This window comes from Alosa sapidissima, chromosome 15, assembly GCF_018492685.1.
Source record: "Alosa sapidissima isolate fAloSap1 chromosome 15, fAloSap1.pri, whole genome shotgun sequence".
In the NCBI taxonomy this organism is placed as follows: Eukaryota; Metazoa; Chordata; class Actinopteri; order Clupeiformes; family Clupeidae; genus Alosa; species Alosa sapidissima.
In genome coordinates, this window is record NC_055971.1 from 25735542 (window position 1) to 25750536 (window position 14995).

The 14995-nt window shown below is 44.3% G+C and overlaps 1 protein-coding gene across 2 annotated transcripts; it reads right to left on the reverse strand.

Moving 5' to 3' along the window:
- Nucleotides 1-159: 159 nt before the first annotated feature.
- esrrd (estrogen-related receptor delta) lies at nt 160-10004 on the reverse strand. 2 transcript variants are annotated; one of them, XM_042063403.1, is made up of 7 exons: nt 9924-10004; nt 8861-9297; nt 7488-7604; nt 6542-6652; nt 6195-6359; nt 5684-5996; nt 160-227 (listed from the first exon to the last, which is right to left on the reverse strand). In XM_042063403.1, exons 1-7 carry the CDS (start codon nt 9980-9982, stop codon nt 182-184), a joined length of 1248 nt encoding a protein of 415 aa, XP_041919337.1. In that variant the 5' UTR covers nt 9983-10004; the 3' UTR covers nt 160-181. The 2 variants fall into 2 exon arrangements, with proteins under 2 accessions (XP_041919337.1, XP_041919336.1); XM_042063402.1 differs by lacking the exon at nt 160-227 and adding an exon at nt 2361-3380 and having other exon boundaries at nt 5727-5996.
- Nucleotides 10005-14995: the final 4991 nt, after the last annotated feature.

A 14995-nucleotide genomic window follows, 5' to 3' on the forward strand; every position in this document is an offset into this window, starting at 1 on the left:
CTCATAGCCCTCAGAGTCGGAAGTTGTTCACTTCACTGAATGCTTTACGATCTGACTGATTTTTATGCAACCCCTGGATGAACTTGAGTGCTCATTTCAATCGCAAAGTATGGGACAGATGTGTAATGTCATCATTGTTATTTAGAAACACTGTGTTGCTTTTTTTTTTCATGTTATGCTGTCAGTATTTTGACAGACTAAGATAGACAGGGTCCCTCAAGCACTGTGTGAGAGAGAGAGAGAGAGAGAGACACCTTGTTCATTGTTGTTGTGTGCTCCCTCATGTGTTGTCCTGCTGGTTTTAAAGAGAATCAGTTCATCATAGAAAACTGAACTCTTCAGTCAAGACTACTGGACACATCAGAAAAACCTGCAGAAAGAATATCATGAAGACATGGAAACAGGTCTGTTCAGTGTGTGTGTATGCAGAATGTTGTTTTAAATTGTACAATGTTACTGGTCTAACGTCTTCCTAAAGAATTTAGTAATAAAAACTATAAAGGTTTGTTTGTGTCAGAGGTTTTGCATTTAGAACACTCTCTACACTCTTCCAGCAATCACAGTACACAACACACAATGTCATTTTATAAAAGCATTTTACTCAAAGAAGTTGAGATAGCTGGCAGTGAAGTCCAGCCAGAGATGCAGGAGCTTTGTACATACAGAATGTGTGTTTATTAGAAGTCAAAAGCCTGTGGCCGTAAGCAAACTACTGCGAGTGACGGCCTGTAGCTCTGCCTGATCCGCTTAAAGGAAGATGATCACAGCTTTGCTTGCCTCAACCAAACACCTCTTGAGAACATCCAGTCATGGATACAGAACACTGTGTCAATGTGTCAATCATCTTCGTCATTGGCGACCCAGACAGGAGAACAGTGTGATACTGATTTGTTCCACAAACAGACACCTCCGAGCTGAACTACAGTATCTGTGTCCGTGCCAGGGCCGATTCTAGGATCAGACCTTTAGGGGTCCTTAGCTGCACTGGGGCAGAAGACCCCCTAGGGGATTATGGGGGCAAGCTCCTCTGTAACAAAAATGTGTATATTTTAACGTTGTGTCAATGTATCAATCTACACTTTAAATTCAGTGGTTAGAATTGATTCTTTTTATATGGATAGAAACATTGGTGCTGTAGCCTAAACTATTTTGCACTTCAGGAGTTTAACCATGCGCACACAGGTGGAATAGTTATGATAATACTGCAATAAGTTTACAACCACAAAACATATTTCACAGTTCGGAAATGGTCAAAAATACATACACAAGTCAAATGTACATTTCAGCACTCCATGAAATGATGCAGTAGTGGTCACCTGTGTAAGTTCAGCTAGTTGATCTAATAAAAGCTAGTTGTCCCGGCCACATTCCTTTTTCAGGACAGTCTGGGACACAGCAGTTCAATACTGGGTCACGTAAAAAGATTCTGGCCCCTAATGAGCAGCTGACAGTGGATCTCGTACCAAGAAGTGGGCAGTTCAGTCCAGTTTAAAGATATGTTAGAATAGGCCTACATGAACAAACAAAAAACGATTGTTTGAACTGTAGCCTATTTATTTATTTTATTAATTATTTTGAATGGTGTTCGGGACACCACTAAACATTGTAGTTATGTAGGTGTTATCACCAAAATATATCCCCCAGTAAATAGCGTCTGAGTTACTGTCATCAGCAATTGTGGTATAACAGGTATAAAATTAGTTATACAGCTAGATTGATGCACAAGAGATAGGCCTAACATTAAATCACTGACCTCAATGTCCAGGTCATATCAGGTGCTTTCTAATAGTCTAGCAATTTCATTTGGTCTAATCATATTGGCTCATTATTTGCATGTTGTTATTGCTAGTTTATTCTATAATTGAATTAGTTATATTTAACTCGTAAAGGGTAAGTTGTGTGATGACACAGAAGGTTGCAGTTTTTTTTAGCTATTTTTTATAGGCTGTAGCCTAGTTATGCCTCTTGAAAACCCCTGTAGGCAACAGTTAGTTAAGACCCCTAAAATAGCCACCTATGGTCTGCATGTCTGAATAATACTTATCTGACAAAAACAAATGGCAGCTAACAGCACAGTGAGTCAGAATATGAATAATTATCTAAACAGCAGCTAGGCCAGACATGGATCTGGCCAGGGTCACCCGAAACAGACAAGTTCTGTTAGAACTGCTCCTGGACAGTAGTTTATTTGTGTCAGGCAGGTCATCAGTACACATCATCACAAACATGTCATTAGAATGTTCTGAAGGTTCCATTTGGTGATGTAATAATGAACTGAATGGCTAGTTCATGTAAATTCTAGATCTGTAGATATATTCTAGATCTATAATTCTGAAATGACTTGCAGAAAAAACTCATTCTTCAAAGTAGTTATTTATACAGTCTATGGTTAACAAGTGATACAAATGATATTTCAACATCTACAGCAGAGTGTGTGGTAATTTGAGAACCCCCATTGGTACTGTTCTAGGAGCTGAGTCTAGAAACAGTTGCTATCTGCAGCTACAGCATACTGTGTGTGTGAATCTGTCAACCCTCATTAAAGTCCTTCAGGAGTTGAGTCTCAAACCATTGAAACCAAACCAAAACCATGTCTCAACAGTTAGGCCATACCTATTATGTGGTCACTAAGTGGAGTTGTGTTTGAGTGATGTGGGATGTGGTCAGTATTGGATCTGACTCTCGTTAGCCAGTGCTGGCTGTCTGAACGTAAACAGTGCAGTGTGTCGATGTGTTCACTTCCTGCTCCAAGTGCCCATGGGAACACTGATATAAATACTCTGAATAAATTATTCAGTGATAGAAAAATAGCTCTTCAGTATTAAATGCTTTATAGATTCACCTTAAAAATGTCAGGTTAGTGCATGTTTAAAGTTTTTTTTTTGGTTGATGTTTCACTTTGATTTTTTTACTTAAATAAAATTAGAAAAACATAATACTCCTTCTTAGTCACCCAAAGTCCAACCCCCCCCCCCTTCCCCTAGAAAAAGATTGCTGATTGCGTCACTCTGGGCAACCCTACAGCACAGTTCATGGCAAGCTGGGGCTCTCATCTTTAGCCACATCTCAACAATCCGCTTGATCCGCGCCATCACATGGCGTCGGCGTCAGCAGCTGTGGCTTCGTGTTATCGTCTCATATCTTGTTGTCGAGCATCTCCAGGAAGAGCTTGTGCATGGGCACGCGGCGCTCGCGGTGCAGCCGGGAGAAGGTGTCGACGGCGCGCGCCGCTGTCTGCCGGAGCAAAGGCAGCGTCATGAGCAGCCGGCCGGCGCGGTGAGGCTCCACGGGGTGCTGACCGCTCTCGTGCTCCTGCAAGGCCTCGTGGAGAGCGTCACGGAAACGCTGCACCGCCTCCGCACCCTCCAGGTTCGCCGCGTCTGTCGGACACACACACACACACACACATTTAATTATCTATTCATATAGGCACACACACTGAGTAAAATCAAAACACAGAACATACATACTAAGGTATGGCTGAAGAAGGAAAGAGCCACTGACTGTACCCACACACACACAAACACACACACATGCATACTCCACATTAGTTACCAAGGTCAAGAGGGGCCTCTAGGCAAGCTAGGGTGGGTGTGATTCTCACCCACTCCACTGCACACACACACACACACACACACTCAGGCATACACACACACACACACACACACACACTCAGGCATATGCAGGTCCCCTCCCTCTTGTTGCTCTCAGTGTCAAGTCCCATTGTCCACCCCATTTGTTCCCCAAACATGCGTTAATAGGCACTGCAAGGGCACCTCCAGTCAAAACATTCTGCTTTTTGTTTTCTATTATGGTCATTCCACCCTGGTAAGCATGTGGCCTGTGTGTGTGTGTGTGTGTGTGTGTGTGTGCGTGTGTGTGTGTGTGTGTGTGTAGTAGTGGGACACACTGTGCGTAACCTCCAGGAGAAATGGGCTTGTGAGAGAGAGACAGGGGCTTGGGAAAGACGGGCAGAAATGATTTATTGATCTCTGCTGTGCCCTAGAGCAGAGAGGCCTCCTCACAGCTCATGTATTGATCGCTACTCTCTCGGCCCGTCCCATGATGAGAGAGAGGGGGAAGAGAGAGAGAGAGAGAGAGATACAGGGAGTGACTCAAAGAGGGCTTGACCGGAGAGGCCCATCTCCCCCTGTCCTGATGACTAGCGATCACAAGAACAATGCACTTCACTACGGTCAATCAAAACCATTTTGCCTTCCTTGTGCTCTGAGAAAGCCTTTCAACAGGCTCTGATGGACAGCCCTGAGGCTGGGACTTAATTGGGCCATTTTTGGCGCTCATTCTGTTTTCTTTTGGATGGGACTGCTTGCCCTTAAGTTGTCCTTGGCCACAACACGGGTGCTAAGTCTGCTTCGAGCAAGTGTCTGCCCTCTGCCCCCTACATGCCACGGACGGCAACCCAGTTTAAACTAAGGGGGTGTGAGGCATCTGTGTCCTTTAGACCCGTAAGAGCAGGCTAGATCTTTCAGGCTGTTCTGATTCTACTGTAGGCACGATACTGCTGTTGTGATCCTACTCTGCACCAACTTCCCAGTCATTACTGAATGGCTCTGCAATGCACCTGCAACACTTTGCAACAGTGTGTTTGCTAGCCATGTGTCTATGACCTTGTGATGCATCTACACGCGACAAAAGCATAATGTGTAAAATTATGGGTGTGTATTTGTGTGTGTGTATGTGTGTGTGTGTGTGTGTGTGTGTGTGTGCGTGTGTGTGTGCGTGTGCGTGTGCGTGTGCGTGCGTGCGTGTGTGAATGTGTAAAGGTAGATGGTGTGTGTGTGTGTGTGTGTTGAAAGTAATTGTGGTGAATAATTACTTAATATTAATCTTAGACTGGCAAACTTCAGGAAAACTCAGGAATCAGGTTTATTCTGTTACAAGCAGAGAGGGTACAAAAAATGGTCTATGGTCTACGTAGCCTAGGCCATGGCACAAAGGCCATGGACTCTGTTGGATCACCCTCTCTCTCTCTCCCTCTCTCTCTCTCCCTCTCTCTCTCCCTCTCTCTCTCCCTCTCTCTCTCTCTTCCCCAGTTCTCCATCCTTCTAATCCTTAGTCTTACAATGCAAGTTAATCACTTTTGTACGGGTTAAACAAAGGAAGAAATTTGGCGCCAAAACAAGCCAACATGGTCGGTTCTCCACTTGGCATCAGACACACCTACTCACACCTACTTCACACCTATCTGAAGAACATGAGGAGAGATATCTTATATATCAGAAATATCACTTATAGAATGTTCCAAACATTCTCACAATCAAATCATTACAATCCTTGTACTGAGACTATTACAATGATACCAAACATGAATATATTTACATTTCATGACACATGGATTCAGTATAGCCAGGAAACATCCTTTGTCTTGTGGATCTGATAGTCCTTGGAACCAGTACATTAGCATTTCATTGGGGGAGGGGAGGATGTCTTTGTTTAATGCCAAGAAGGGCCACATGGCTAACTGAAACTAGTCTAGAAATTAAATTATTATTAATTTTAACCGTAAAATTATTGCTATCAGTGTGTGTGTGTGTGTGTGTGCATAAATGCATATTTGTGTGTGTGTCTGTTTGTCTAACAGCACATGCATGTGTGTATGTGCATATGGGTGTGTGTTTGTCTATATGTCTGTCTGTCTGTGTGTGTGTATAAGTACCTGCATGTGTGTGTGTGTGTGTGTGTGTGTGTGTGTGTGTGTGTCTCACCTGCGTTGGCGAGGGTCATGGCTTTGAGGGTGACCAGCTCCTCAGGGCTCAGGCCCATCTGCTGGTACTTGCGCGTCAGGTGACGCAGCGTGGTGTAGAGGTCAGCCAGCCCGGCCGCCCGGCACTGGCCCTCGGCTAGACGCAGGTTATCGGCAAACACCAGCTCGTCGGCGGAGCCGAGCGAACGCGACACCACCGACAGCACCAGCGCCTCCATCCAGCCGCCTTGCAGCAGCGCCATCTGGTCCACCAATGAGAGTGCAGAGAAGCCTGTCGAGGGAAGGGTTGGTAGCCAATCAGAAGGTGTTTACATGATAAACAAACATAAGGTGAGGCTTGGGGTTGGGTCTGGGTTTGATTAACAGATATATACATAGATAGATAGATAGATAGATCGATAGATATTTTATTCTTCTAAAGGGAATTTGGTTTTGGTTTTGAGCCCAGTCTTGAGCAGAGGTGGTGTACCTGGGATGTTCTTGGCCCAGCCGATCATGACGAGCAGCTCTCTGTTGAGGAGGTCACAGAGGGTGAGCAGGGTCTTGAGCTCAGCACTGCCCCCGGAGGATGAGTCGGGGATAGCACACAGAGGCGCCGGCTCAGACACCAGCAGCTGGGAGATCACTTTGTTGCCTAGGACAGGACGGAGAATTTTTTCTTTGAGATGGTGGATAAAAATCAGCATCCCAAATAAAAGAGTAAACACATTTTCTACTACTAACCACCATTAAAAAAACATTTTACTAATAACTATAGAAATTAATAAGTTATTCCATTAGTTTGGGAAAGTTGATATCTGAGGTCTGGTCTCTTACCGATGGGTTTGGCCGGATGTAAGAAAGGGGTTTTGGTATAGAGCGTCAGGCCACAGTCCACTCTGCGCTTGTACTTCTGTCGGCCTCCCCTCACTCGGTCCATACGGACACCTGACACAGAGCAAACACCACAAGTCACACTCACTTCAAGTCAAAACAGATTTATCATTAGTGAAATATAAGTATAAGGTGCAAACACATCGTGTTGAGAGTTTTTTACACCATCATTGTCAGAGGTCACATCATTGTCAGAGGACAGAAAAGTTTGGGAGAAGTAGAAATCTAACACTGTTACTTTAACTTAAGGGAAGCTGAGTCTCTGAACTGTGGGTTCATGGACTCCTCAGAGAAGATATACCCTCCATACCTCATCACAGACACTTCTGAGCCACATTTGAGTTATCAGTGACCAGCACCAAAGTCCCCTGCCCTGGCCAGTCTCCTGTACATATGTACTAGGCCCAGTGTTTCCCATACATTGACTTATTTGTGGCGGCCCATCACAATATCAACATTGACCACCACACAATGATTTTCCAGGTTGTACTAAAATGTGCTTAAATCTGGTTAGCATCATAACCACACTGTGCTAATTGTTAAAAGTTAATTCTGCAAACCAATCACCACAAATGGAATTCAATTCTGTGGGAAACACTGAGGCCCTAAGTCATGTCGGTAGACTGTGCAGTTGTGGTGAGGGTGTTGGGTGATGTACGCCCTATGTCATGTCGGTAGGTGTGCAGTTGTGGTGAGTGTGTTAGGAGATGTAGGCCCTATGTCATGTCTGTATGGTGTGCAGTTGTGGGGAGTGTGTTTGGAGATGTAGGCCCTATGTCATGTGTGTAGGTGTGCAGTTGTGGGGAGTGTGTTGGGAGATGTAGGCCCTATGTCATGTGTGTACTGTAGGTATGCAGTTGTGGGGAGTGTGTTGAGAGATGTCACATACCCTCCTTCATCATGCCTGCACGCAGACACTTCTGGAAGCGACACGCCTGGCAGGACTTCCGCCGGCGCTTGGTGATCTCACACTCGTTTGTCACAGGGCAGGTGTACTCAATGTTACCTGGGAAAATACACACACACACACACACACACACAGTTCACACACAGTTCACTAAAATGACCACACTGAGGTCCACATATAAGGTCTGATACCTAAACATGAGAAAAGGTTTTGGACCACTCCATAACATCTGTGCTCCCAGGCGTGTTCCCTTTTTATGTCTTTTTCCCCTTTTTTGTCATCTGCTGTTATAATCATGTTGTGCTTCTATGCCGCTTTCCTCGCCTGACACCCTGGGCCTTCACACAGCAATCCATAGCAGCTCCAGACTATGAGTCGGCCTATTGATTGGCACTGGCCCATGCTGGCTTAACGAGACACTGGACAGGACAGAGGCTACAAGTTTGAGGCTGGCAAGACAAAAAGCCTCTAATAGACTATTGACTGCTCCACTCCACTCCACATAACACACACAGAGAGAGAGGCGACACTAGGCTCCCCTTGATTCTTTTCTAAGAGCGTAAGTACCTCAATCAATGAGCCTCCCCCTAAAAACAACACACACATACACACACTAGGATTAGGGAATCCATTACCCGGCAGTGACTCTTCATCAATATATTGATAGTTGTTCAGACAGTGCTGTGTGTTGGTGAATTAGATCAAATCTGGTCATGCTTCACAGCTCTCCTTAATGTGTTAAGCAGAATGACCATTTTTTAAAAGCCGTAAAGGCACTAAGCTGTGTGTTTCTAGCAAGGTTAGTAGCCTAAATGTGTTCCATTGCGAAATACAAACGGTTACCCAAATGAACTGGAACACTTTAGGCTCCAATGCTGCAAGTAACTGAATAGGAGCTAATTGGCATCTAATTAGTCCAATGAATATGACAGTAATCTCTCTGTATTCCTTTCATAATCACCATTCAAGCGCCCTGGTCAAGAACCCATCCAACAAACTTGTGGCAAATGTTAAGGACTACAATAGCTAGGCTACATCAGACCAAAAGTGAACACAGACAGTCTAGTAACATCCAAATCGGGGCAACAACCATACAATTACAGGCCGTTAAGGAGCATATTGAGTCTTCACACGAAAATCAATCACATAACAAGATGAACTGACATAAAAATATCGAATGTCTGATTTGGCTTAGGAACCCCCCTTACTAGATTATTGATTATTTAATTAATTAAAATCGGCATAGTTGTCACATGCCCTACATTCACTCTCTTTCTCCGGTTCTCTCTCTCTCACACACACACACACACACACACACACAATGTTAATAGGCTACAAACTTTTTGATAGCCTACCTTGAATGGTTCTCTTGAAGAACGCCTTGCACGCTTCGCAGGACGCGACCCCATAGTGATATCCAGATGCAAAGTCTCCGCAGACTAGACAGAGCCGCTTGTGTGCAGAGCCAAGCGTGGACGCGTATTCCCCAGCGAGGCGAACCACATCTCCGCCAACCGACAGCCCGCCACTGCGCTCCGTATGGTAGTGATGGGAGCTGGATCCGGGCGGCGTGCAGCTGCCTCGGCTGCTGCTGCTGCTGCTACTAGAGCCGGGCGAGTCGGGGTTGAGGGACTGGGTCTGCGAGAAGAAGCTGTAACCGCTGCTTTCCGATGTACCGGCAGGGCTGAAGGGGGAGTTACTGTCCGGGGGGAAAGCCGGGCTCGATGGGTCCGGTTTGATGCAAGGTTCGAGCGGCGACGGAGGCCCGTCGGTCGTCGTGGAATCCAAGAAACTAGAAGGTGGTCAAGATGGGACACACGGTTCTCAAGTTGCTGTGCAGATAGGCTAGCCTACGTTTAAATTACACCTGACTCTTACACAAACGGGACGATCAACAGGCAGATGGTAGGCTACGCAGATCTATCTTCAAACTAGCCTGCCTACAGTTTTGTTGCTTTCACTTTGGAACCGGGCCCCCAGTCTACTCTTTCTGTTATCCTGTGGCAATTAAAGACTATTGATAACCATTCCTGGATTTGTTAAGTAGGTCTAGGCTATTGACTTTAAGTTGATTTGCTGGTTTGCTTTGGAACTTGGCATTGAAAACATGTTCCCTATAGGCTTTGTTTTTCAGTGAGACTTTTCAATGTCTAGAGTCAATTACATTTTTATATGACATTTTTCATATTCAAAACCTAAAAATCAGGTCATGGTTATACTAATGCCACAGAGGTTGACAAAAACCAGCAACCAAGAAACAGAGGAAGATGTTCACACTACACTGAACCCTAACAAGACATCCCAAACAAACACAAGTATCTGATTAGGCCTATTTATAGTGTCGCAATCTATCCTTCATATAAAATGCATGTCTGTATTTTTGTGTTGTAAAATGTTTAGTTCTTAGAAGCAACTCACTGGTTGTGCTGGCTGAGAAAGTGGAAGTTCTCTGTCAGACAGAAGCCTTTGAGGTCCATTCTGAAGCAACACACCTGCCGGTAACGCCACACCTGTGTGTCTCTTTACTCCAAACACGGAAGAGAGTCGAGATGGAGAGATATGGCTGAGAAAGAGAGAGAGAGGAGGAGAGAAGGAGAGGTGTGGCGGGGAGAATGCTGACACACGAATATGAGCTTCGGCGGGGGTGAGCTGGTTTATTTAAGCGATGGCTGTCGAAGAGAAGGGAGGGGCTGGGAAGGGAGGGAAGGGTGGGTGGATGTGGGGCATCATCATCTTCCACAGTCACAACAAGAACTCCACAAAACATTACAGGAACACAGTATTGTTCGTATGTTTCTGCATGTATGTACTGTATGTGTGTATGTCTGTGGTGGGACTGGCCTGCATGAGGGTTTTGTGTGTGTGTGTGTATGTGTGTGTGCACAAATCATTACAGGAAAACTATAGCAACAAAAAGCCCTGTAACTTAGCAAAAGACGCATGATGCACTGGGTTGAAGTTGCGCAATGCAACTTATTCTTGTATGTCTATGTCTTGAGAGTTAACATGAGTGGCCCAGTTGTGTGTGTATGCAAATATGGCTGGCCTGGTTATGAATTTGTGTGTGTGTGTGTGTGTGTGTGTGAATATAGGTGGCCTGGTTATGAGTGTGTATGTGTGTGTGTGTGTGTGTGTGTGTGTGTCAAGAGGATGAGCTGAGTAATCTAATTAGCCCCCAAACAGCCCAGCTCAGTAAATTATGCTGCGCTGTCCACTTCATCTGTCTAATTGAGAGTGAGTGGCGGATATCTGTGTCATGTTATCAGCTGGATGTGATGTGTGTGTGTATCTGTCTGTGTGTGTGTGTGTGTGAATATGTGTCTGTGTGCAAATCTCTCATTATACCTGATGCGTGCATGTGTTTAACACCACTGATATTTATGTATATTTAAAATGTATGTTTTTGTATGTGTGTTTTGTGGACTTTAATATGTGTAAGTAAGTACACATCTGTGTGTTTCACTGAGTGTGTGTATACTTTGGGATAGGTCTGGCCATCTTTGTTGTGTTTTGCCTTGTAGTTGGTCAGGTGTGGGGGTATTCTGTGTGGACCGGCTGGTTTGTTGGCCCTCCATGTTTGTTTACCCTGTAAACAAAACAATAAACATGACCAGAGCTACTGATGATACGGCTACAAGGGAATTCAGATGTATCGCTGACACTGAATTGGCCCTCTAAACAAAAGGTGTGTGAGGTCACTTGTTTAAGGTGTGTTTCTGTTTTCTCTGTGTGTGTGTGTGTGTGTGTCAAATGCAAGGCTGATTCTCAGAATCCAGATAAGGACTGCACTGATGCTTGTTATTCCTGCTGTAAACTAGATCATTAACACATGGTGCAGTTCAGATGGGATCTCAGCTTATGATGAGTTGAGAACTGTTCAGGCAACTAAAACAAATCCAAACTAATCAATGATTTTGTTCTCATCTCTACAGAATTTGGAAGTGGGAACTATCACCATGGCTATTTCTAATCCAAATATTATTACCATATATTAATAAAAACATGAATTATTAATATTTTTTGTATGTTAAATGTAATGCATGTTTATTTGAGAATAATTAATGTCAATCTATTAATTCAATTTTGTTTTGAAAATGAACGTTAAGGGTTGTTTTAGGACATGTTTGAGCATGCCTGTAGGCAGCCACTCTGAAGTAGTCAAAGGCGATTCAAAACGAGTCAGAAAAGTCGAGACAGGACCAATCGTCAAAATTTCGGTGTCCACCACTCTAGTTCATCCAAAACAAACCAGAAAAGGGACTCAAAGTGCTAAATACCGGAATTTTCCTTTAATTTACGTTCCACTCTTGCTTATGTCTTGCTTGCAGTGTAAAAATGTAAGTCTAGAGCCATGGAGCCCATGAGTGAATGATAAAAAGAAACGCAGACAGAATGTGAGGGAAGCCCAGAGAGAGATAGAAGGCCCGAGCTTGGCAGCGATATACTGTAGGTAGTGGGAAGCTACATCAAGGCAGCGATATACTGTAGGTAGTGGGAAGCTACATCAAGGCAGCGATATACTGTAGGTAGCGGGAAGCTACATCAAGGCAGCGGTATAGCGGGAAACTACATCAAGGTGGGGACTTCCCTGAGTGAGACCTCTCCAAGTGAATTTGAATAAACCAATCACCTGCAACCAGTGTTAAATTCTGATACTATCTATCTACGTATCTTTTATTAATTAACTTCGGCTTGACTCTGTCCACTTTGTGTGTCTGACTTGGCAAGCTCTGGCAAGAGTGTACATGCACTGTCGGCAAGATACGTGTGTCAAACTCACACCCGCGGTGTTGGATGAAGATGATGATGGAGAAGCTGCTGTTGAGAGGGGAAGATGGACAGAGTGTAACAGTTGTCAAGGAGACAAAGGGATGAAGAGACATAAGAGGATGGAGTGAGAAATGGTGTGATGCTGAGCGTTAGATAGAGACATAGTGCACAGGATAGAGTGAGAGAGAAGGAGAAAAGAAAGAGAGAAGGTGAGGAGGGAGGAGAGAGGGTAGCTGGCAGTCAGTAGGTCAGTTGTGCTGGAGGGGCAGGTTAATTACCTTGTGAGCGGACAGGGGGCATGAGATTGTGCCCAAGGTGTGTGTGTGTGTGTGCCAGCCCAGGCTCCAGGATCTGCTGAGGCGACACTTTTGGGTGCGGCACAAAAGAGGCGGGAAGTGTGCCACCTGTGATCCAATCCAGTCACCCGACACTTGGCATGCTGAGCCATCTCTCCCTCTCTCTCTTTCTCTCTCTCTCTCTGATGAGATCATCTGGATCACCCAGATATTTAGCACTTTCCGACACACTCTCCTCTCAGTTAGCCCCCCCGGGTGCCTGATACCACACTGACCCTAATATAGTCTTTACGTAAGGTGGCCTCAACTCTGTTACATTCTGTTATGTGCTAGTTATGGCAGACCTACATAACTCATTACCATAAGCACTTCTGTTGGGGAGGGCCGACAGGAGTGGCAGACTCGCTGCAGGTGTGAAACTTACCTAGATTGATCATTATCATCATCATCACATAAATGGCTCATGCTGGCCATTTTACTTTTCATCATAATTGTGATATGTTTTTTTGCCTCATATCTAACCCAGAGCTGCTGCAGCCAGTAGAACAGGCCCACAACAGACTGACGATGTTAGTGCATCCATGGCAACATCGGCTATGATGTAATGACATGATACTCACCGGGAAATGGTCACAAACGCTTACCAGAGAGGGTTAGAGCGGAATAATCAAGGATCTTTGCGCTTACTGCTTGTTATGTGTTACTTTCATTATGAGGGAAATGGAGGAAAGCTTAAGATTGTGTGAAACCTGTTCTATAAAATGTTGGAAACTAACTATTTAGAATGAACTGTGCTGCTTATTTGTATTATTATGAATATTTTAAATGAAACAATTATACTGCATACTGTATATTATGAATTGACCTGAATATAATTATAGTAGTTAGTTGATTATAAATTAACTCAGTGAATGCGGCAGGTATATTGCAGTAAACCAGAGGATGTCCTTAAAGGATGTCCTTAAAGGCTTTGTCTTTTAAACTGTGTCCATTTCCCCACATTGTTTACAAACAGGTTGAGACCACTGACCCAGTTGTGACTCGTCGCGTCCAGAGTACAGAGAGGTGCAGAACAGAGAGCCAACAGATTAGTGTCTAGGCCACACACACACACACACACCTGAAACCTCTCAGACTCTAATCCAGGGAAGGCCCCCATCAGCAAGAATCTGCAGACTGACTTTCTCCCATTCTCACGCACATCCACACACGCACACTCACTCACTTGCACACACACATGCACACACACACACACCTGACACCTGTTGCTCCAGACCCTAATCCAGTGTAGGCCCCCATCGGCAAGAGCCTGCAGCCATCTCCCATTCTCAGACACATCCACACACACACATAAACACTCACTCACTAAACCAAGAAATAGTAGATTAAAGTGAAGAAAATATTGAAAAATGTGTTGTACCTAATTATTCTATTAAACAATATTTGTTTAATTTGTAAGTATTCATTTACATTTTATAAAGTATATTTTTTTGGGCTTTTTGTGCCTTTAATGACAGGATAGTGGAGAATGACAGGAAGTGAGTGGGAGAGAGAGTCGGGGTGGGATCCGGAAAGGACCAAATCAAACCCGGGTTGCCGGCGTACGGTGCCCCAGCCAGTTGCGAGAACTTGACATTTTTTGGGTGGTGAAATTGCAAATACAGTCTAAAATGTATTAAAAAACCCCTGTAAATGTTAACACTGCCATTACAGTAAGACTTGTTTAAATCTTCCAACTTCAAAAAATGCCTTTCTGTCAATTTTTAAAAACACATTTTTAAAAGCCTTATTTGTCAATGACCCGTATACACACTAACTGACACACATGTATACTCACACACTAACTCTCCCAAATTCACTCACAAACATTTACACACATACACCTTTACACACACACACACGTACAGTAAACAAATGGACACAGCACCTTTTCACTGAGGTAACTGCGGTAATTTCTCTATCTCACTCTGACCAGACACACATTCACACACGCCTATATGATTCCCCCCCCCCCCCCCCCCCCACACACACACACACACTCACACAAATAACATTAATATAATGTTTATTATATTTAGAATGAATTTAAAATGATATTTGCATAATTCTAATTGCTAGTGTGTGTGTGAATATTTATTGATTAGCCAAATCGATTGACAGCCAAACAGTGTGAAAGAGACATTGATGATCTAAACAGCTTGAGTGAGACCATGAGTCTGCTGGGGGGTGGTCAGAGAGAGAGAGAGAGAAAGAGAGAGAGAGAGAGAGAGAGGATGGAGCAATCAAGATAAAAAGAGAGGGAGATGGAGAGAGGAGAGAAGAAAGAGAGGGGGAGGGACCTGTTGGGCTAGATAGAAGGCAGGCAGACAGACGAGGGGTGTTGGGGGGGGGGGGGGGGTACAGAGAGGATGAGACAGCCAAAAA

Bases quoted from the DNA above. Each gene is read 5' to 3' on its own strand.
- esrrd (XM_042063402.1), bottom strand. From the start codon at position 9,982: ATGGACCTCAAAGGCTTCTGTCTGACAGAGAACTTCCACTTTCTCAGC. The intron at 6,653-7,487 runs GTATGTGACATC...GCTCTGTGTCAG, and splicing joins TGCAGGCATGATGAAGGAGG to GTGTCCGTATGGACCGAGTG. The intron at 5,997-6,194 runs GTACACCACCTC...TTCCCTCGACAG, and splicing joins CTGGGCCAAGAACATCCCAG to GCTTCTCTGCACTCTCATTG.